This window comes from Colius striatus, chromosome 3 (genome assembly GCF_028858725.1).
Source record: "Colius striatus isolate bColStr4 chromosome 3, bColStr4.1.hap1, whole genome shotgun sequence".
Lineage (NCBI taxonomy): Eukaryota > Metazoa > Chordata > Aves > Coliiformes > Coliidae > Colius > Colius striatus.
The window spans coordinates 507,952-529,676 of record NC_084761.1 but is presented as its reverse complement, the minus strand read 5'-3'; the positions used below and the strand labels follow the sequence as shown (position 1 = coordinate 529,676).

Sequence of the window (21,725 nt, the reverse complement as noted above, 5' to 3'; positions counted from 1 at the left end):
TTCTGCCTTAGCCCTGCCACAGCACACATGGGTTACGAGCTGAGAATGAGGTGACAGACTGGGCACAACTCGGGGTACTCTTCTGCTCAAAACCGCTCTTAATTTGATTAAAACACCATTCCCAAACAAAAAAGCAGTTCAGCCTCAGAGAAGAATAATCTACCTCTTTTGGTTTTTTTCCCTCCTAAAAATGTCCAAGGAATTCTCTTTCAAGAGCCCACTCCAGAGGGGAAAAGGCATCTCAAGAGCACGTGCTCACTTCCCTGTTCCACACTGCAGATGAGCTCACTGGAACAAGAGAGGAGCTGACGAAGGAGCTGCAGAAAACACTGGTGCATTGCTCACTGGTTGCTAAAGCAATAGGGGCATCATGAGACTGCATGCAAGAACACAGATTGTTTTACTGCTCTGAGCACAGAAGCACGGCAAAGATCATGACTGTTCCTTGTGATTACCCATTTCACGGAGACACTGACCCTTCTGTCCAAACTTGGCCCTCCTCCAACCAACTGGTCAGGCACCCGCAGGGCCAGCAAGCATAAAGCCAACAAGCAAGGCTAAAATGTACCAGTGAGGAGGGAACTGGTGTCACCTTGCAGCATTTCAGCAGCCTCTATGCCCCAGATGCAGGAGACAAAACACAGACGACCCACACCCAGAGACTCACAGGAATAAGCAGGGCATTTTCAGGGGATTCTTAACTACAAAACCACATACCAGTTGCAACAAAGCTGTTAAATGATCTGTGGATGCCTCTTTAGGGACTCTGGCTCATAAGGACCATGGTGGATTCCACAACAACCTGTTCAGTTCTCCACAGAGCAAGTGACTTGCCCAGCCATAACAACATCAAAAGCCAATACAGAGGAACTGAATGTTCATCAGTGCTTTGCAGCCGGTTGGGAATCAACAAGGTGCCATTGCTTGGTGCCACCTGGCAGAGTAAGCATGTTCCTTTCCACAGGCAGGTTGACATACCCCCCAGATTGCAGACACAATATCTGTGTCTGCGTTCATCTCCTCAAACAAGGTGTCCTTCTTGTGAGGTGCTTTATTTGCTGCTGACCGCAAACCCACATCCTTCCAGCTGATGACAGAATCCCCGAATGCTGAGAGGGGACAGGGCCCTGCAGAGCTGCTCCAGCCCCAGCCCCTGCTCCAGCAGCTTCCCCTGGCTCAGGGGCACAGGAATGTGTCCAGCTGGGGTTGGAAACCTCTCAAGAAGGAGCCTCCACACCCTCCCTGGGCAGCCTGGGCCAGGGCTCCCTCACCTCAGCACCAAAGGACTTTCTCCTCCTGTGCCAGGGGCACTGCCTGTGTTCCAACTGTGTCCCACACAAACACCTCACACAACTGATGGCAAACAGGCTTCATCCAGTCAAGCAGTCAGCAGCAGCACAGGGCTCACAGACACAGTGTCAAGTTCAAAATAACCAGCAAACACGTGGCCTAAGAACTTCTTGCACTACTTCCAGCTTGCTTCCTGAAATCAAACAAAATCACACACACTCCCCTCCAGCCACCTTCACTGACAGGTTCTGTACCAGTCATAGCCAATCTTTCTAGCCCCAAGACAAGCACACTTAGGAGAGCAGAACTAGAGGGACAGTGTCCTGGACACACTCCATCTGACGAAGGGAGCAGGGACTGCCACCCTAACAGCACTTAACTGCTCTGCTGTTTAGTAACCTGCCTTGACTCTCCACCTCAGAAGTGACTACAACCTCTTCTTCTGCCTAGAATGGTTCTAAGCTTGGACAGCTCTTGAGGAGGATCCTTGTTACATAAACCTGAAGAAGGTGAAGGGAAAGGTCTCTAGTCTGCTTTCAGGAAGAGCACCAGAAAATTCATTAACAGGCATCTAATTGAGTCCAAAGCCTTTAAAGGAAATACCAGCATTCTCCTTGAAAGCACTATCTGCTCAGTTTAACAAGGGAGGTACCACGTGTGGAACACTCTTTGGCAGCACCTAGGACAGCAGACCCCTTCTAGGCAGCATGTGAACAGAGAAACCCCCACCACGTGTGTGACCTCTGGAAGCAGATTGGCTGAAACTCACCCCACCGTTACACTCTCACCCAGGGAATGACAACAGTACAGAAACAACAGGGTGCTGATTTGAATAAAAGCAGGTGAATGTCCATCACATTGGGTGCTCATAATTAACCCAATCCATGTCCAAACCCTGCCCAAGTGTCAGCAGAAATCAGGGACAGCCTCTGGTCAGTAAGAAAATCACCAGCAGTGCCCAAGGTAGCGGTGACTTTTGCCTTTCCCAGCAGCCCAAGAAACTGGTCCTTATGCCCCTAAAAAAGCAGGTTACATTTTCCAAGAGAGTCAACACAGCCAGTGAATTTTTCTGAGCAGGCTTCCCCCTCCCATTCTCTCCACACCGCTATTCTTGATGGAGGCCAACCTCTATTTCAGATGATCTTGTACCCTTTCCAAACAAAACAGGGAGACCTGGCTCCCTGCACAAAGTCACGAGCCCTGAGGCTGTCACAGCCAGCCCTGGTCACCAGACACACACACAGCTCGAGTCTCAGAACAAAAAGGCTACGCTGCACCTGCACCTGAGAGTGAGGGAACCCAAACTGCTGCTCTGCAAGTTCTTCAGCCGTCCTGGAAAAGGCAGAAGCAAATGGACACTGGAGGAGAAAAGAGGATCTGGATTTCCCTGATTACTTGCTTTGTGAGAAGAATAAATAAAACCCTTTAAACAAGTTAAACCAGGCCGTTCTCAAGCCAGTGTAAGGTGAGGTGAGTCATAGGCTCATCCCAGCTTCACAAAACTGACACTGCTGACAACTCTCTACATTTTCAGGCCATCTCCTTTCAGGAAACAAATACCCACATAGGCTATGCCAGTCCAGCAGCTTCTAGGCGAAAACCACGACCATTTCAAGGAGCTACAGAAGGTTGTCACACGGGAATGTTTCCATCCTGTACTCCCTCAGATCTGATTTTCCTCCCGTGTCCCCACTGAACTCTGCTGTCACTCTCTTGGGCAGAAGATGCCCTGTTTGCTGCAGACAGTCTCGCTGCAGCCATATCCCCAGAGAGAAGCCTGGCTCACCTACGGTGACCCACCGGGGCCAAACGGCAGCGGCTGAGCCGGGGGGCCACGGGCACCGACCGAGCGACAGGCAGACTACTTGAGCATGAGAACTGGGACTCACGGCCCTCCCGGACCCTTAACAGTGCAGCCAAAAGGAACCTCGAGACGGCCCCACGCCACGGGTACAGCCCAAGAAGGTACATCCAGCGGCTCCCTCCGCACGGAGACCCCGAGGCCGGCCGGGCAGAGCCCCGAGCGCAGCGACAACCGGGCCCGGGCCCCGCTCGGCCCCGGCGAGCGACGAGCGGCTCCCGCAGCCTCTTCCCCCGCGGACCCCGCGGCGTGCTCCCCCCAGGCCGCGCTCCCCGCGCCTGTCACCCTCGGGGCGGCCCAGGGGGCGGTGGGCCCGGCCCAGGCCCGTCCCCCGCCCGCATTCCCGGCGCTGAGCGAAGCGACCCGCGGCCCTCACCGGACTTGGGCGGGTAGCGGTAGGCCGAGTTGGCCTGGATGTCGATGTCCTCCACGCCCGCGATGCGCCGGCTGAGCAGGGAGCCCATGGCGGCCGCGGGCCGGGGCCGGGGACGCGGAGCGGCGGCGGCAAGCGGCCCGCACGCACGGCGGCGGCGGCGGCGGCAAGCGGGGCACGCCGGGAAAGCGAGTCCACCCGCCCCGCGCCTACAGCTCCCGTCAGGCTCCTCGGCGGCGTCTACCACCCAGCGGCGCGGCGGCGGGGGTGTGAGGGGGGCGAGGGGTGTGACGGGGGTGTGTGTGCAGGCGAGCGCTCGGCGGCCTCCCCCGGGGCTGCAGCGTGCGCTCTGCCGGCAGAGGGAGCTGCCCAGGGACCCGGGGCCGGGGGATCCGGGAGGCGGCCGGGGGCTGCCCAGGGACACGGCGGGACCCGGGGCCGGGGGATCCGGGAGGCGGCCGGGGGCTGCCCAGGGACACGGCGGGACCCGGGGCCGGGGGATCCGGGAGGCGGCCGGGGGCTGCCCAGGGACACGGCGGGACCCAGGGCCGGGGGGCTCCCGGAGGCGGCCGGGGGCTGCCCAGGGACACGGCGGGACCCAGGGCCGGGGGATCCGGGAGGTACCCGGGGGCTGCCCAGGGACACGGCGGGACCCAGGGCCGGGGGTGCGGGGAGGCGGCCGGGGGCTGCCCAGGGACACGGCGGGACCCAGGGCCGGGGGATCCGGGAGGCGGCCGGGGGCTGCCCAGGGACACGGCGGGACCCAGGGCCGGGGGCTCCGGGAGGTACCCGGGGGCTGCCCAGGGACACGGCGGGACCCAGGGCCGGGGGTGCGGGGAGGCGGCCGGGGGCTGCCCAGGGACACGGCAGGACGCAATCACACTGCAGGTGCCAGGCCAGGGCAGCTCAGCCCCAGCACGTTGTTTTGCTCAGACCAGGGAATGATTAAACTCCTGGTAATTGTTTTGCAGAAGAGCCTCGTGCAGCAGCACCACGGCCGCCCCCACCAAGCCTCCTTTGCCACCAGGATGACGGCGGTGCATCCCTCCCCGAGGCACAGCTGGTAGCCACGCACCTCCGGGGAAGGCCGGCGTGGGGATTTGTTATCTGGGTCAGTTCTCGGAGGTGCTACCTGCTGCTGACCAAGGCTCACTGCCAGCAAAGGAGGATCAGCATCCCCAGCTGCACGACCGTGAGACGTTCACGTGGGGAAACCTCTCCTGGCCTCCTCCTCTCACAGATAATTCAGCCAGGAGAGCGAATGGAGGTGTCTGGGTTTTGGATGTGACTGCACAGGAGAGCAGGGGGGCACTGGAGGCTGACTGGCATGAAGGATGTGACAGCCAGGAGGCTGCTGTGGAGGGAGAGGCACAAAAGAGCCCCCAACTCTGAGCCCTGTCCCCTCTGGCACTGAGATCCTGCAAAGGTGTGGGAAAGGCCGCCCAGGCTCGGTTTGTTAAGGGAAGTGCGTTCCTGCACACACACTACAGACAGGCCCATGCTGCAAAGGAACCAGGGACTCACATTCCCAGTGGCAGAGGTGAGGATCTCCAAGAGACATGAAGCAGCTGAGGCAGTACATGTGATATCTCTTAAAGTGGCCTCGGGAATAGGAGACCAGCACGGGAAGGGCCTGATACAGGGAAACCGGACACGGCAGAGCCCAGCCAACCAGCATGGGAGGATCTTGTGATAGCGAGGTGGGTGGGACTTGCTTGCTGTAAACACAAACCAAAACACACCCAGCAGGGGCAAGCAAACAAACCCGCAGGGAAACAGGCTTCTGGCTACTTATTACCCTTGCAGTTGTTGCAGACCTCCAAGCACAGCTGCTCTGGGCCAGCAGGGCTGTAGGAGCCACAGGCTGTGGGGCAAACGGGTGCTGAGGGTGAGGGCAGAGCAGAACCAGACCCTCCTCTGCTGCCTGCCGTGGTGTGGCAGGGCTGGAGAGCACAGGGCAAAGCCAGGGAACCTGCAGCAGCCACGTCCTGCCAGTAAAGCGTGAGACACAGTGGACACCCAGGCTCTGCCTGGCAGTGCCTTGGCAATAACCATCCCGCAGCATCCCGCTGGCACCCACAGCCACAGCAATGCCTCTTGCTCAACCAGCCTCTCAGTGCAAGGCTTTCTCCTCACAGAAATGGCACAGAGAAGGAGGAATGGAGTCTGCTGACTGGCAAAGCATTGGCTGGCCTGTGTGCCTTGCCCCAGAGCCTGTCCTGGTGCTCCCTGCCTGCATGGGCAGGTCAGAACCGCTCCTCAGTGCCAGGAACAAACACAAACAGCCATCAGCAGCCCCAAACCCGCAGCCCTGCACACCAGCAGCCAGCCTGGGGCTCAGCACAGGGGCAGAGCTGGCACAGCAAGGCTCAGCAGCTCCATCCCCCTGTGCCCCACTAGAACCAGCTGCCATCCAGCAGCCAGCTGGCCACAAGCACCGGGACAAAGCAGAGCCACACTTGCACCATGCAGCAGGGCAAGGAGGAGAATTCACACAGGGACAGAAGAGGAGCCTTCTCCTTCCCCTCCCATGTCCTGAACACCCAGAGCAGGAAGCACCCAGAGGCACCTGCCCCAAAGCTGTGCCCTGAGCTGCGTGGGGGACAGCCCCTAGCACCTTCCCTGCTGCTGGCGAGCCCGGCGCCGTATGTGGTAAGCAAGGGAGCCAAGAGGGAAGCCAGGGAAGCCAAGAGGAAAGCCAAGAGGAAAGCCAAGGTCCCACAGGGCGCTGGCACAGTGAGCACACAGAGGAGTTTGTCGTGCAGAACCTCCCCCAGCCCCCACGGAAGGTCCCTCCCAGGCCTCGCAGCTTGCCCAGGGAAGCCTCCGGCTGCCAAGGGGGTTATTGTCATCTGCGAGGGCAAGGGCCTTTGCTGGAGAGTATCTCCCCCAGGGCCCTGCTTGGTGAGACCTGTGTGACAGACAGCTACAATAGCAGCGGCGTGCCAGGGCCAGGCTCAGCCCTTCCGCAGAGCCCCAGGCTGGGAGCTGGAGGGCAGGATGTGGCCCCTTTCCCCCCTCACCCAGCCCGGGGCCACGGGCCTGGAACACACAAAAGCAGGATATTGCACCACTGGCTTCAGCAGCCACTGCCAGCAGCACAAGGGAAGGAGAAGGGGTGAGTTGGGGCTGGAGCTGCTGCCAGCAGTGGGGCACAGGGCTGAGCTGCGATGCCAGCCTGCCCGAGGGGACCCAGCAGCACCACGGAGGGGGGGCCCATGGGACAGAGGAGCAGCAGCAGCCCCCAGCCAGAGCCACACAGCAGGAACAGCCCCACAAACCCCTGTGGTGCCACCAAGCTGTGGCCTTGGCATCTTCACCCTTAGCCTCTGGGCTCCCTATTTCCCCCCATCACGGTGCTGCCAGCCCTGGGCCCTGCCTGCACTGTGCTGAGGATGGAGACAGAGGAAGGCCATGAAGACAGGAGGCCCTCCCTGCCATCCCCCAAAGGGATGAAAGCACTCCCAGGAGGCACGAGGGAGCCTGAGACCATCATTGTGCAGAGTGAGAGCAGCCAAGCTGGGGAGGACCTGGGCAAAACCGGGCCTAGGCTCCTGCCCTGGAGCCCTGCAGAGCCCCAGAGGTGGTGACGTGGCCTCAGCTCCTGTGCTGCCTCCCAGCTCGGCTCTCCGTCCTGCTGGGCAAAATCCATGCAGGAAAAGGCAAGCATGGAGCCATTCTCCAGCACAGCCTGGAGGAGAACAGCAGGAGAGAGGAGGGATCCTTGGGCTGTGAGCCCACTGCCTCTGCCAGCTCTCAGGGCTCCCTACTGCTCAGTCTGCATGGAGCTGTCACCAAGGGTTGTGTCACTCTGTCCCAGACCCAGGTGGCATCCACTACACTGCTCCTCCCTCCAAAATGGGGGTGAAAAAAGGAGCTCTGAAGTTGGACTTCAGGTACGAAAGCACAGCCCTGGGGAGCAGGACTCCCCAGAGCCTCAGGCTGGTGAGCAAGAAGGGGGCTGGGGGGACACCCACCCTCCCACAGCCACACTCGGTTCTGCAGCCACCACCACCTGCCCTTCAGGAGTCTCCTTGGGCGCCTCTGCAGGGGAGGCAGCTATGAGCACGCCCATGTCAACAAGGAAGTGTGTTTGCCTGCAAACCTTTCCCTCACTGGAGCAGCTCATCCAAAGTCCAGCCACTCAGGGGTTTACTACACAGTGAAACAAGTTGCTTTGTCTCAGTTGTCCCCTCCCCAGTGCTTCCACTCACTTTGTTTGTTGGGAACTTGTAGGACAACAAGGTTCAGGAGCCCTGGAGACTATGGGCAGAGTTACTCCTCACCAGGAGGGGCAAGTCCATGAACTTTGCCTCCCTTAACACTGCCCTGCTCCAAAGGGCTTGCAAGCCTCCTCAAAAGCCCTGCTGGGCCAGGGCCAACTCTTGTCCCTGCAAACATCAAACTGCAAGGTTTCTGAAAACATCTGGTTCTCTCCAGTTAAAATACTCCTTCCGGACATTTGTTTTTCCAGCTGTAGTTACACCTTGCTGGCTACACACCTCCTCCTGCCACTTCCCTCCTGGGGTTGTCTCAACCTCATTTAAAGGCCTGCTCACCTCTCTGGAGTGCTTTGCGTGGTTACTGGAGACACGGAGACAGTTGCCAGTGTGACAGCTTTGGCCAGTACTCGGGTGATTTGTGTCCGAGCAGCGGAGGCTGCAAACGCCTCAGGTCAAACGCGTTGACGTGCCTGTGCCTGAGCTTCAGCCCTTAATCCTCACAGCTCAGAAACCACCGCAGCCCCGTGTGAAACGCCGGCAGGGGCAGAGGCATGAATGAGCCAACTGTTCCTGGAGAGGATGAAAATGCAGGGAAGAGCCCAGAATGCTTCAGGGAGGGTGGGGGAGGCTGGAGGTCTTTGCAAGCCCAGCAGAGCTGGTGGTTCCCTTCATCTCCTCCTGCATGTCTCTGGCTTTCCAACCCCTGGCCGCTCAACAGCGTGTCCAAGCCTGCTGATCTTTGTCTGGCACTTAGCAACACCGATGTCCACGTGTCCCCAGGCCCTGCTGCAGCCCTGGCCGCTGGCCTGCCCCTGCTGTGGCAATGCCCTGCTCTCAAAGAGTCCTTTCATGCTGCTGGGAGCCTCCCTGCGCCTTCCAGAGCCTTCCTTGTTGCCGCCTCCCCTTGTACGTCTCAGCAGCCTGGGCCACGGGGAGCTGGGACACACGCTGCTGAGGGAAAAGGCGACCGTGTAGGCCCTCATCTGTGAGCAGCGCTGCTGGAGGGCCCTGGGCCATGGCAGGGCCGTTGTCTGCACCTCACCTCAGGCCCTGGGGCCGAGGCAGCTGCGAGCTAGGGTGCGCTGAGGGGCCCTCACAGGCCTCCACGGGCCCGGGGGGAGCTGAGGGGCCCTCACAGGCCTCCGGGGGCCTCCTCGGGGCCTGCAGGGCCTCGCGGCTGCCCGGCCGACCGCTACCCGCGGGGCACAGGGCAGCGGCGGCGCCGTCCCGCCGTCCCGCGCCGCGGCCGCTCCCGCACGTCAACAGGAAACCGCACGCGGCCGACTGTAAACAGCGCCCGCGCGCCCCCGCCCCGCACGCGCCCGCGTGACGCGCCCCGGCCCCGCCCCCGCCGCGCGCTCATTGGCCGCGGCCGCGCTGTTGACCATATACGGTCAGGTACTGCCGAGCCGCGGGAGCCGATTGGCCGCGCCGCCACGTCACTCAGCGAGCGCCGGCGCCCGGCGGACGCTCCGCAAACAAAGCGGGGGCTGCCGGGAGTCGTAGTCCGGGCGGAGCGAGGCCGGCGCGGCGGCGGGGCGCGAGGGAACTACACGTCCCGTTGGCCCCCGCGCCGCGCGCCGCCCCCCGCCCCGCCCCGGGCGGCCGTCGGCGGGGCTCGCCGGGCGCCGTGAGTCAGTGCCCAGTAAACATTGGCGTGAGCCGCGCCGGCTCCGCCATGGTGGCGGCGCCGTGAGGGCGGGCGGGGGGCGGCGCGGCGGCGGGGGGGGGCCGGGGCCGGGGCCATGGACGAGCTCAAGCACCAGGTGATGATCAACCAGTTCGTGCTGGCGGCCGGTTGCGCCGCCGACCAGGCCAAGCAGCTGCTGCAGGCGGCGCACTGGCAGTTCGAGGTGAGGCCGCCGCCCCGGTCCCGGCCGCCGCGTCCCACGGGCGCTGCGGGGCGCGTTCCCGCGCGGAGGCGGCGCGGTGAGGCCGCCCCGCTCCCCCCCGCCGCCTCCCCGCGTGGCGTGGGCCGCGGGCTGTCGTTGCGGGGGCCGCGGTGTTGCTGTTGCGGGGCCGCCGTGGGCCCCACGAGGGGTCCGGCGTGGGGAACGACGCGGCGAGTCACGGTGTGCGCGGGGGGGTGCGGAGCGACGGGCCCCGCGCCGGACCGCGGAAGGGCCGGGGCAGCCGTGTGTTGCTCCTCCCCGCAAGCCTCGCTCCGACCTTCCCGCGTGGCCGTGGGCTGGAAAGCCCCAGCCCCGCTTTCCCTCCGTCCCTGCCTCGGGAGCGCGCGGGGCGGCCGCGGGAGAGAGGAGGCTTTGCAGGTCAAAGCCTCTCTGGCTCCCGACGCCTTGTTCTCTTGCTAGCGGGCATCTCGCTCCGTGGCATCGGCAGCGGCGCCCGTCACGCGTGGGGCCGGGGTTGCGGGCGGGGAGCTCCCCGGCACCCTGGCCTGGCTGCTCTGCCTCTGCCGAGGCGCAGGAGCGAAGGGGAGAGGCGGCGGCTGGAGCCGGCAAAGCTCCTAAGAGGGATTCTTTCTTTCCTCCTGCAGCCTCGGCAGCTCCCGAGGCCGGAGCCGCTGCCTTTGACGCTAACGGCAGCTTCGTGCCCGGCTCGTGCGAAGCAGGAGGAGCTGCGAGGCGCGTTGGGGAGCAGGGGGTGCAGGTTGTGCCTCCCCCGCCGGGTGCGGGCGCTGCTGGGGCTCCGTGCGGGGCTGCTCCGTGCCGGCTGCGGGCTGGCGGCTCATCCCCAGCCCGGCTCGCGTACCCAGAGGCAGGCGGCGCCCCCCGCGCCCCGTCCCGCCGCCGTGCCCGGGCTTTGGTTTACTGCTCCTCCGGCACGGGCAGGATCCGTTCCCAGCGCCTGCCGCGGAGCAGCCGCGAAGGGACCATCCGAGCTGTAACTTTTCTTTCCGAGGGCTTGCTTTGTTGCTTTTTTATTGCAGAACTTTGCCACCGTTTGGCGAGTTGCACAAGTACAAAGAGCCGTGTCCTGCCGGCTTGGCACTCACATGACTCAGAGGAAGCTGGGCTGTAAACAAACGCGCCGCGATGAGCCGTTACCATGTTCCCACTCACTTTTGGTGCGACGGTCAGATCATTCCTTCTGCAAAATGGCCGCTGGGCACCGTGCCTTGCTGGGGACGCGCCGCCCGCCTCCCTCCCGGCGCGGGATGAGGCTTTGCCTCGCTCTGCCACGGTGCCCGCTGGCGGGGGCCCGTGTCTGCGGCCCGTGTGAGTTGGGGAGGTTCGGTGTGAGGGAAGGCAGCGTGGATTCTGTCTGATCCTGCCTGCTCAGGCTGCTGCAGGGACGTGGTTTGGTGTGAGGGAAGGCACTGTGGATTCTGCCTGCTGCAGGAACATGGTTTGGTGAGGTTTGGTGTGAGGGAAGGCACTGTGGATTCTGCCTGCTGCAGGAACATGGTTTGGTGAGGTTTGGTGTGAGGGAAGGCACTGTGGATTCTGCCTGCTGCAGGGACATGGTTTGGTGTGAGGAAAGGCACTGTGGATTCTGGCTGCTGCAGGAACATGGTTTGGTGAGGTTTGGTGTGAGGGAAGGCACTGTGGATTCTGCCTGCTGCAGGAACATGGTTTGGTGAGGTTTGGTGTGAGGGAAGGCACTGTGGATTCTGCCTGCTGCAGGAACATGGTTTGGTGAGGTTTGGTGTGAGGGAAGGCACTGTGGATTCTGCCTGCTGCAGGAACATGGTTTGGTGAGGTTTGGTGTGAGGGAAGGCACTGTGGATTCTGCCTGCTGCAGGAACATGGTTTGGTGAGGTTTGGTGTGAGGGAAGGCACTGTGGATTCTGTCCCTTCACTGCAGGGCCATGGTTTGGTGAGGTTTGGTGTGAGGGAAGGCACTGTGGATTCTGCCTGCTGCAGGGCCATGGTTTGGTGAGGTTTGGTGTGAGGGAAGGCAGCGTGGGTTCTGTCTGATTCTGCCTGCTCAGGCTGCTGCAGGGACATGGTTTGGTGAGGTTTGGTGTGAGGGAAGGCACTGTGGATTCTGCCTGCTGCAGGGGCATGGTTTGGTGAGGTTTGGTGTGAGGGAAGGCACTGTGGATTCTGCCTGCTGCAGGGGCATGGTTTGGTGAGGTTTGGTGTGAGGGAAGGCAGCGTGGGTTCTGTCTGATACTGCCTGCTCAGGCTGCTGCAGGGACATGGTTTGGTGAGGTTTGGTGTGAGGGAAGGCACTGTGGATTCTGTCTGCTGCAGGAACATGGTTTGGTGTGAGGGAAGGCACTGTGGATTCTGTCTGCTGCAGGAACATGGTTTGGTGAGGTTTGGTGTGAGGGAAGGCACTGTGGATTCTGTCCCCTCACTGCAGGAACATGGTTTGGTGAGGTTTGGTGTGAGGGAAGGCACTGTGGATTCTGCCTGCTCAGGCTGCTGCAGGGACACAGTGAGGGTCAGTGCAGCCCACTTGCACCCTGAGGCTGCTGCTCCTGCCTGTGAGACCAGGGTGGGGAGAGATGTTGTGCACAGGGGTGCTGATGGCCCGCTGACAGGGCAGCAGGAGCTGGGTTCTCACAGATCTGTGCCCCCAGCCTGGCTAGGGCGCTCCTGGCAGCCGACTGTCCTGCCCAGGACCTTTCCTACCCACACACGGGCCCCGCTCTGCGTGTGACACACAGACAGGGAGAAGGAGCCTGAGGCATCGGGTCACTGGCAAGAGGGAGGGGGAAACGCGCTGTGACACGCAGATGGCTCTGGGCTGGTGGGATGCTGATGGCAGGGAACTGCTCTCCTGGGCTTGGGCTGCTCTGAGGCCAGTGTGGCTAGTGGGGGGGATGTGGTGGGGGCTGCAGAGAGGGTTTGCTGGTCATGGTGTCCTGGCAGACCCAGAGTTTGTCCAGGAGAAGGGACTGTGATCCAGGACAGCGAGCAGGGCGGGAGGTCAGGGAACCCTTGGGGATACAGCTGCCTTCAATGTGGCATGAGCCCACCAGAGCCCCTACCCCGCTCGGGGATGGACAGGGAAGCAGTTTGTGTTGCCTGCCCTGTGCCCCCGGGCAGGGGCAGCTCGTGGGCAGTGTGATCACCTCTCCCACCCTCGGGGATGTGGGGCCCCAGGGCAGGCTCCCCAGGGCAGCCTGGCACCGTCCGTGGCGCTTCCAGGGCTGTGGTGGGTGCCAGGAGGGCTGTGCCAGCTTGTTCTCAGGCTGAAGGAAGTGACTTGGAGTGTCTGTGGGTGAGGGCTGGCAGAGGGTTGGGGAGACAGCAGGGAGGGCAGCAGATACCTCCACTGTGGCTGGAACCCAGCAGGCTGCCAGGGAGATGTTTCGAGTTTGCAGAGACTCGTGTAGGGCTGAGGGGTGGATCAGGCTCCTTCCAGGGTAGAAGAGCATCATTCAGCTCTGTTACGTGCTGATGGCCCCTGGGGCTGCTTGGGAAGGATCAGAAGACATCAGCTTTAACACCACCTCACTTATTCCATCCGTGTTTCTGGGGCTGTTGGCCTCCTTTCAGTGTTGTGTGAGGGGAGCAAGAAGAGGAGCAGGTGTCTGGCTGTGCCCTCTGTCACCGCTGGATTTCCACTTCCTCTTCCAATTTATTTATGTTTTATTGAGCCCTTTTCCTTTGTGGCTCAAGGACAGGGTGCCCCTGGGGCGGCTCTGGCACCCTGGGCAGCTGGTTCCCTGCTTGGGCAGCAGGGGATCACACAGCACCAGGGCTCCAGCTGAGCAGCTACAGAGGGCTGTGTCCTGCTCTTCCAGGCTGAGCTCCCTGCCTTCACCTCCCCTCCTGGCTCCTGCAGACACCCTCCCTCTCACCCTGTCCATGGGATCTCTGTCACCTGCCTCTGCATCCCAGGGCACACGGTGGGCCCATCCCCGGCCGGGCAGCAGCGCTGGGGTCAGAGCTGAGCAGAGGAGCCCTGCTGGGCTCTGCCATTGCACCTCTTGTCCCCAGCACTGGTGGCCCTGGCTGGAGCCCGGGTGGCAGCAGCAGCTTTGGTTGCAGGTGTCCCTGATGTGCTGTGCCACCGAGAGCACGTGTGTGCAGCCCCTCACCTGCCTGCTTTTGGGCTGCTGCGGGTCCTGGGCCCCTGAGAGGTGGGAGCCGCTCCCCGTGGGCAGTGGGCGCTGCGAGGGGCAGAGGAGTTGCTTCTGCCACCCTTGGAAAGGGGCAGATGGAGATGCAGGGTTTCAGGCATTGGGGCCTGCAGTGGCAGAGTGCTCTGTGCCCCTCTGTCACTCGCTCAGCTTCATGGGCAGCTCGGGGGGGACAGTGGGGACCTTCTCTGCCCCCGCCTGCCCACAGCACGGTTCCAGGTACGAGGCCACTTGAAAAACAGGTCCAGAGAGCAGATTCAATCAGCTTATGGCATCAGGCCGTGCCCACACCTCTGCCTGTGCTTCCCCTTCACCGCTTCCTCTCTTTCTTATCACGATCCTGTCTGTTTGAGCGATAGGGCCTGTGGGTGTTGACGTGGGACCTCGCCCAGGACGAAGGGTAGTGCGGTGCCTCAGAGCTGCCCCTGTCCCCTGCGGCCCTTTCCTGCGTCTGTAGGCATGTGCTGGCCTGTTCAGAGCCACTCTGGGGGGCCACAGACCCTGTTCCTGCCCTCCCTGGACTCTGGTGGGCCCTGCCTCTGGGTGCTGAGGGCTCTGGGGTCTCAGCCTGTGAGGTTTGGGTGCTGAGACGGAGACATGAGCTGTCACAGGACCCTGGCCAGCCCAGCCACATGCTCCCTCAGGCTCTGCAGGAGTCTTGGCTTCCACCTCAGGCCTGGGTTGCCATTCTGCTTGCAGATGGTGCTGCAGGCTGCCACCTGCTCTGCCCAACAGTTTTACCCCCATTTAACCATGGACCCGGCTGGGAGCAGCAGGCAGCGGCTCACCAGCACCCCCATGGAGCGAGCACAGCCCCTGCACCTTCCTTCCCGGCTCCTTGTGCCTTCCCAGCCCCTGCCAGCTCCTTGTGCCTTCCCAGCCCCTGCCAGCCTCGGGGCTTTGGAGCCAGGAGAGTTTTCCTTCAGGTGAATGACCTGAGCTGACGTGCCACGGCTCATCCCCGTCCCTGGGGGGATGCAGGAGCGTGTGGCAGTGGGATGGGGGGTGGTGCTGGTAGGACTGTGGCTGCTGCAGTCACACAGGGTTCTGGACAGCCTGCCTCTGCTTTTTCAGTGGGTCTTGGGTTTGTTTTGGTTTTTAGCAGCTTGGGTAAGCCCAAGCTTACAGGAAGGGAACAGTCTCGGGCTGTGTGGCAGTGCCTGCCCATGGCCCTGAACCTCACAGCCTGCCTTGGAGACCTGCAGGGGAGGCTGCGCTGGGGAGGGGCAGAGTGGGGCTTGCTGAAGGCTTTTCCTCCAGCCAGAACTGAATCCAAATGAATTCTCTGACATTTCTGTCGAGTCTGATGTGCAACTGAATCAAACCATTGCTTTGGAGCCCTAACTGGGTTAAAGCCTGGCACAGGAGTCACCTTCACCTGTCCTGCATCAGCCCCGTCCCGTGTGCCCCCAGAGCTCCCACTGCCTCTGCTCCCAGACCCTGCCTGGTGTCAGCCTGTGCCTGTTCCCTCCCTGCAACCCTCCTTGTCCTCTCACGGGACATTTACCAGGTTATTACTGGTCCAAACTGGAAGCTGACCAAAGCAGTGCTGGTTTCCCTCCTGGCTCTGCACACAGTGGTTGTGGAGCATGGCTGTGAGTTGGGAAAGGGCTGTCAGGGTGGGCTGCAGCAGAGCCCTGCTGCGGTGGGCAGGGAGGAGGTGCATGGCCCCTGTGTGTGCTGGGAACATCTTCCTTGCCTTAAGTTATCATTTCTTTTTGCTTGCAGACTGCCCTCAGTGCTTTTTTCCAAGAAACAAACATCCCATACAGCCACCACCATCAGATGGTAAGTGCTTTCCCAGCCCTCCAGCTCTCACCCAGGGCACAGCACCAGCTGGCAGGGGCTTTGGGCTCTTGCTGGTGCCCAGCTCGCTGCCTCACAGCCCCAGGAGTGCAGGCAGGGAGGCCTGGCTGGGTGCTGCCAGAGCTGCTGCCAAGGAAGGTTTTCCTGGAGAGCATGTGGGATGGCATTGCCTGTCCCACACAGGGAGCTAGAGTCCTAGAGTCAGGGAATGGTGGCGCTGCAAGGGCCCTGCAGAGCTGCTGCAGCCCCAGCCCCTGCTCCAGCAGCTTCCCCTGGCTCAGGGGCACAGGAACGTGTCCAGCTGGGGTTGGAAACCTCCTGAGCAGGAGCCTCCACACCCTCCCTGGGCAGCCTGGGCCAGGGCTCCCTCACCTCAGCACCAAAGGACTTTCTCCTCCTGTGCCAGGGGCACTTCCAGTCTGTGCTTGTTAAACCTTGTCCTGCTACTGGCCACCACACACCAAACACTGTCCCCATCCTGCTGACACCCAGCCTTTAGGGACTGAACAGCACTGCTGAGGTGCCCCTGAGCTCAGGCTTCTCTCCTCCAGGCTGAACAGCCCCAGGGCTGCAGCCTCTGCTCCTCACACACATGTTCCATCCCTTGATAATCTCAGTAGCCCTAAAGCTGGACTCGTGGTTGGACTTAAGGTCTTAAAGATCTTTTCTAACAGAAATGTTAGAGCCTGAGGGACAAAGCCCTGAGTGTGCCTCTGCTGCAGCCCCAGGATGCGTGAGCACCCTGGAGTGGTGCCTCTGCTCACTCCCTGCGCTTCCCAGACTCCCTTCACTCTCGTGCCCTGGCAGCCCGTGATCTGCTTGGGCAGATGTGCCTTAGGGATTTGCTGGCTGCCCTGGCCTAGTTGGCTCTCTGGGACGAGGAGGGATTTGTGGTGTGCAGTAAGCATGCAGAGCCAGTGTCTGTCAGGGCCTGAGCACACCCAGCCCAGTGCTCTGAGCATGCAGAGCCAGTGTCTGTCAGGGCGTGAGCACACCCAGCCCAGTGCTCTGAGCATGCAGAGCCAGTGTCTGTCAGGGCGTGAGCACACCCAGCCCAGTGCTCTGAGCATGCAGAGCCAGTGTCTGTCAGGGCGTGAGCACACCCAGCCCAGTGCTCTGAGCATGCAGAGCCAGTGTCTGTCAGGGCGTGAGCACACCCAGCCCAGTGCTCTGAGCATGCAGAGCCAGTGTCTGTCAGGGCGTGAGCACACCCAGCCCAGCGTGCTCTGAGCATGCAGAGCCAGTGCGTGTCTGGTGTGCCGTGGGAGCTGAGCCCCAGCCTGGCACGTGCCGAGCTGGGAGGCTGCTGCCCCAGGAGGCTGGTGAAGCGGGGGGGGTCCGTGATGGGCACAGCAGGGTCTGTCTGGGCCCTGTGACAGCAGCTCTCACCGCAGCCCTGGTGCTCAGAGCTGCTGCCAGCGGGGCTGGGGGCTCCCTGCGCCGTGGTGGGGGGCGCAGACGGGCCCCGGGGGAGGCGCAGCCCCCTGCCCTGCCGGGGCTGACCCGCTGCCTCCTCCCCGCAGATGTGCACTCCCGCCAACACGCCGGCCACGCCGCCCAACTTCCCCGACGCCCTCACCATGTTCTCCCGCCTCAAGGCCTCCGAGAGCTTCAACAGCAGCAGCCCCGTGGCCTCCATGGCGACGTCGCCGCCGCCGCCGCCGCAGCACGGGGCGTTGAGCGCCGGCTGGCCCGCGGCCTCGCCGCCCGCCCAGCAGCAGAGCACGTGGACTCCGGCTGCGCCGGCGCAGCCCGTGGGCTGGCCAGCCGCCGTCTGCCCGCAGCCCGCGCCGGAACACAAGGCCAACGTGACCATGGAGGCGGAGAGATGAGGCGGCGGGCGGCGGGGGACCCCTGCACATCCCGTGTTACCTTTTCTTTCCCCCCAACACACACACACACACACACACCCCTCCCCGAAGAGGAGAGGAACTGTGCTGCCGGGGCGCAGACACACGAGCAAATAGCTGCCTTGCATGGGTTTGGTTTGAAGTAGTTTTTACTTGTCCTCGAGCTGAAGATGCTCCCCAGGGACAGCAGGAGGCTGTGTGGGGCCGGCGCCGGGCTCGGGGGGGAGGAGCACCCCCTCCTCTCTTGGGACACCGCAGTTTGCATGTGAGTGACATTTACCAAGGAGATCCCTTCTTCATGGTCCCCCACCACGTAGGGGGGGTTGTGCCCGAGTGGCTTTGCCCCATCCCTTGGCCCCGCTCGACCGGGTGAGGGACGGACCCCCCCCACGGTTTGGTTTTTGCAGGGGGGACAGAGAGCAGGGACTGTTCCTGCCGCAGCCCCCTGCAGCCCCCCTGCCTGCGCCGTGCTCGCCGGTGAGCAGGGCTGGGGCACTGAGCGGGGCCGGGGCGCACGAGCTGCTCAGCCCTGGCCCGGCAGCGTGCAGCAGGGGCTGAGCCGGGGGGGCCCGGCTGCGCCAGCACCCCCTCCCCGTGCCCTGCTGGAATGGGGTCTGCCCGGGGCTGTTTGCATGCCACAGTGTAACCCCAGAGCCTGGGATCGTTTCTAAGCCCTCTGTTCCTTTCTGGGCGGCTGGGGGTGTGCCCGGGCCGCAGCCGCTTGCAATACACGCTCTTGTGCTTTCAGCGCCGTGGCTCCGCGTCGTTGGGCACGGGGAGACCGGCCTGGGCACGGGGGGCTTGGGGACCCCCGCTCTGAGCAGCTCTGTGTGTGCTGGGCCTCTGAGCTGGGGCCTGGCCCATCTCTGCAGCGTGGGCTGTACCAAACACCCTGTCCCAGCCAGGCAGGGGCCGCCAGGGGTTGCCAGCTCCCGTGGCCGGTGCGTGCCGGGCTCAGCACCAGCGGGAGCCAGCCTGGCTCTGCCCACTGCCCCATGCCCTGGATGTGGGGGAGGCCCTGCCAGGAGCAGGGCAGAGCTGTGGGGAGACCGTGTGCTCCCTGTGTGACACCCACAGCTCTCGGCTGTCCTGCTGTGACCTGGCATCATCTTATGTGGGTGACAAGGGCCAGGTCCCTTGGAGGCTGCCAGCGCCGCTGTGCCCGCTCCCCAGGCTGTGCCCCGGCACCCCTCTGCTCGCCACTCAATCTCTTACTTGTGTTGCTGAAAGAGACACCATAGGTGCGATGGTTTCACCCAGACGGCCTCTCACAGCCTGGGCAGGGCCTGGAGCTGCTGCTGGCCCTCGAGACACCCCGTGTGGGCTCGTGGCAGAGCTGTGCCAGTCCTGCCCTGCTGAGGTGGGCTGGGCCACGCTGGTGGCACAGAGCGAGCCAGGGCCGTGGGCATCCTGTCCGGAGCTGTGGTGGCCTGAGCACGTCGAGGCCAGCGTGGAGTCCTGCTGCAGGGCAGCAGTGAGTGGCATGGAGCCCAGCCAGGGCAGACACGGGGAAGGGATCCAGCCCTGACCTTGCAGGGAGGCACCTGCCTGTCAAACACAGGTGAAGCTCCAAGCAGAGCTGGGTGGTGCAGAGGGGAGCCTGCCTGGGGCTACCAGGAGCTATGGAACTGGAAAAGCCAGGGCCACACCACAGACCTGAACATCTGGACGGTCAGAGAGCGCTCCCAGGAACATGACAGCCCCAAAGGGTCAGGCTCTGCTCACTGAGTCCCCAGGGACCACACAGGAGAGGCAGCAGAGGAAGGACTGTATGGCCTGCAGCTTCATTGGGACTGCAGGGATGGGGATTCAGGGACTGGGGACTCCCATCCTGGCAGGTAAAGTCAGCGTATCATCTGCAGGGTCAGACAGTGGTGAGGGAGCTGGAGGCAGACACTGGCCTGGCACAGCCCTGCTGCTCCCTGTGCACCCTCCAGCACATGCCAGCAGCACGGGGCAGCCACTCAGCACCCACCAGCAGCATGGGACAGCTGCTCAGCACCCACCAGCAAGGACATCCCAAGTGATACCCCAGTGTCTCTGTGCCAAATGGGTGTGGGGGCCGCAGCCCCCAGGCCCTGGGCAGCCCACAAGGCCTGGGCAGCTCTGGGCACCTTCTCTCCTCTGTCCTGCTGGTCCCTCATCTCGCCCAGCACCAGCTCCACTCGGGCAGCCATGTCCTCCAAGGGCCCTGAGCTGGCTGAAAGCAGGGAGCAAGGCTTTGCTCCAGGCAGTGCCCCTGCACGGGGCCACCTCAAAGCCAGGTGGGTTTATGGCTACAGAGCCCCCAGGTACCGCTGCTGAGCCCTGGGCATGGCCAGCTCTGGGAGCCACAGAGGGTACTGACCACATCCCTGCCAGCGTGACGGAGAACAGAGGGGATGGCTGAGTGCCTTGGGGACCCAGAGGGGATGGCTGAGCATGGGCCCGCCAGCCACCAGCCCTGGCACAGCGGGGATGGCAGTGCTCCCCTGCTGCTGGAGATGGCTCTTGTGGCAGCTGAGAGGGGACCCACAGCCTCGTGCTGCTGCAGCAGCCAGCTCAGCCTGCACAGGGCACCACGGAGCAGCTCCCGCAGGGCCCCGGGACTGAGCTCCTGGCCAGACTGCTGCTGAAACAAAGCAGCCCCTGAGGGTCTGGGGAGAGAGGAGAGCCCTGTGCTGCCCCAGAGCCAAGGGGCACTGCCAGCCCCCAGCTGAGGGGCCTGGCACCCAGGAGCCTGCACTCAGCTCAGCAGCAGGCACCCAGCACAGAGAGCTCTGGCATAGCTCCACCTGACACGGGACAGGAATCAGCCCTTCTGCCCTGCCCCGGGGCCTGGGCAGCCTGGGAGGGGGGGGAAGCACCAAACCTCACCACCACCCCCAGTGCCATCCCATCCCCAGCACTGTGGGTCTCCCAGGGCCTCAAACCCAAAGGGGTGAAATCCTGGCACTGCAGGAGGGACAAGAGCAGTGGAGGTGCCATGACAACAGGGCACCCAAGGACAGATGCCTCTGCTCTGGTGTCTGGGAAGGGGATGTGAACCATGTCGGAAGAAGCTTGTGGGGCCAGATGCTCGCCCAGGCAGGTCCCTGCAGCCAGGACAGCCCTTGGGAGAGCATTTCCCATACAGATTTGCCAAAGCCTGACCTGGGATAGCTTGGGGACAGTCCCAGGGACTGAGTACTGAGTGCCTCTGTGCATGGTGCCACAGACACCCACTCCCAGCCCCTCTGCCAGGGCTTCCCTCACTCACCAGTTGATCCAGGATGCTCTGCAGGAGGAGGCTGTTGTCCTGCCACACTGGCTGCTCTTGCACCTTCTCCAGACCTCTCCAGAGGCAGTGAGGGGCTGGGAATGGGGGGATCAGCAGGGCCAGGCATGATGGGCCCCCAGGGACCCCAACCCCTCTACTGAGAGCTCTCCAGCCCTGTGCATGTACCTGCTGGAAACTGTTCTTCAGGAGCTGCAGCTCCTCCTGAAAGCCTTCCACGGTGGTTTTCATGGAGGAGACAGTGGTGAGCATCTCCTGCATCATATCCATGACCTGAGGAACACAGGTTTGGTCAGTGGTGCTGGGTCCCCGTGGGTTCTGGGGCACATGGAGGGAAGGGAGGCCAAATAGTGTGCAGCAAGCACTGCGCTTGTGGATGTGTCTGGGACCCAACAGGGCTGCCACAGCATCACCACGCTTGGGCAGCCCAGAGATGTGCCCATGGAGCTCCCCAGACTTCCACAGCATCACCACACCTGGACAGCCCAGGGCTGTGCCCATGGAGCTCCCCAGACTGCCTCAGCATCACCACACCTGGGCAGCCCAGGGCTGTGCCCATGGAGCTCCCCAGACTGCCTCAGCATCACCACACCTGGGCAGCCCAGGGCTGTGTCCATGGAGCTCTAGAACTCATCCTTGCGCTGCAGCATCTGCCTGGAGTGTGGAAGATGGCTCTGATGGCACACATTGTGTTCCCACAGCCAAACAGGATGGGTCTGTGCCCTGGGGACGCTGCCGTGGGGTGGGACAGCCCTCCTGCGAGGCAGCCCTGCCACCCACAGCCCAGCCGCTCGCTGTGCCGCAGGGAGCAGCAGGAGAGGAGGCTGCCGGGGCTGCCACTGTCCCTGCCGGGGCAGCGGGACTGCGTGCTCCAGCCCAGGGAGACCTCAGCCCCCAGGCACAGTGCCAGGGTTGGATGGGACCCAACAGACGTGAATCTCGGAGCAAGCATTGCTGGAGCCTCAGGGTCAGCCGAGAAGTGCCCAAACCCACCTCTGGCTAGCGGCTGAGTTAAAATACTGCTCTTTACTTAGTCCCCGTGAGAGCTGGGGCCGCTGGAGCCGG

At 62.8% G+C, this 21,725-nt stretch overlaps 3 protein-coding genes across 9 annotated transcripts in view; 1 reads left to right on the top strand and 2 right to left on the bottom strand.

Annotated features, from left to right (window-relative positions):
- Positions 1-8,973, bottom strand: part of MGRN1 (mahogunin ring finger 1) — a 53,531-nt gene extending 44,558 nt beyond the window's left edge. For 5 of the 7 annotated variants that reach the window (XM_061992832.1, XM_061992830.1, XM_061992833.1 and 2 more), the window contains exon 1: positions 3,528-3,694. In XM_061992832.1, the coding sequence (XP_061848816.1) occupies positions 3,528-3,615 (88 nt within the window). In that variant the 5' untranslated portion in view covers positions 3,616-3,694. Of the gene's footprint in view, positions 1-3,527; positions 3,695-5,048; positions 5,113-8,083 lie in introns of those variants that run through there. The other 2 variants (XM_061992835.1, XM_061992836.1) reach the window with 2 other exon arrangements.
- Positions 3,746-7,599, bottom strand: LOC133625084 (basic proline-rich protein-like). The gene is made up of 3 exons (XM_061991913.1): positions 7,502-7,599; positions 5,049-5,157; positions 3,746-4,375 (listed from the first exon to the last, which is right to left on the bottom strand). The coding sequence occupies exons 1-3, from the start codon at positions 7,597-7,599 to the stop codon at positions 3,746-3,748; spliced, it is 837 nt and encodes a 278-aa protein (XP_061847897.1).
- LOC133625083 (sal-like protein 3) lies at positions 8,510-18,151 on the top strand. The gene is made up of 5 exons (XM_061991912.1): positions 8,510-8,718; positions 9,146-9,413; positions 9,445-9,600; positions 15,477-15,536; positions 17,078-18,151. The coding sequence occupies exons 1-5, from the start codon at positions 8,510-8,512 to the stop codon at positions 17,384-17,386; spliced, it is 1,002 nt and encodes a 333-aa protein (XP_061847896.1). The 3' UTR covers positions 17,387-18,151.
- Positions 18,152-21,725: the final 3,574 nt, after the last annotated feature.

What these genes read in the sequence shown, in the direction of transcription:
- LOC133625084 (XM_061991913.1), bottom strand. Translation starts at nt 7,599, where the DNA reads ATGGGCGTGCTCATAGCTGCCTCCCCTGCAGAGGCGCCCAAGGAGACT. An exon ending in CCGAGTGTGGCTGTGGGAGG is followed by an intron (nt 5,158 to 7,501) that starts GTGGGTGTCCCC and finishes TCCCTGTATCAG; the next exon opens with GCCCTTCCCGTGCTGGTCTC. An exon ending in TCACCTCTGCCACTGGGAAT is followed by an intron (nt 4,376 to 5,048) that starts GTGAGTCCCTGG and finishes GTCCCTGGGCAG; the next exon opens with CCCCCGGCCGCCTCCCCGCA.
- LOC133625083 (XM_061991912.1), top strand. Translation starts at nt 8,510, where the DNA reads ATGTCCACGTGTCCCCAGGCCCTGCTGCAGCCCTGGCCGCTGGCCTGC. An exon ending in CTGAGGGAAAAGGCGACCGT is followed by an intron (nt 8,719 to 9,145) that starts GTAGGCCCTCAT and finishes ATATACGGTCAG; the next exon opens with GTACTGCCGAGCCGCGGGAG. An exon ending in CGGCGCACTGGCAGTTCGAG is followed by an intron (nt 9,601 to 15,476) that starts GTGAGGCCGCCG and finishes TTTTGCTTGCAG; the next exon opens with ACTGCCCTCAGTGCTTTTTT.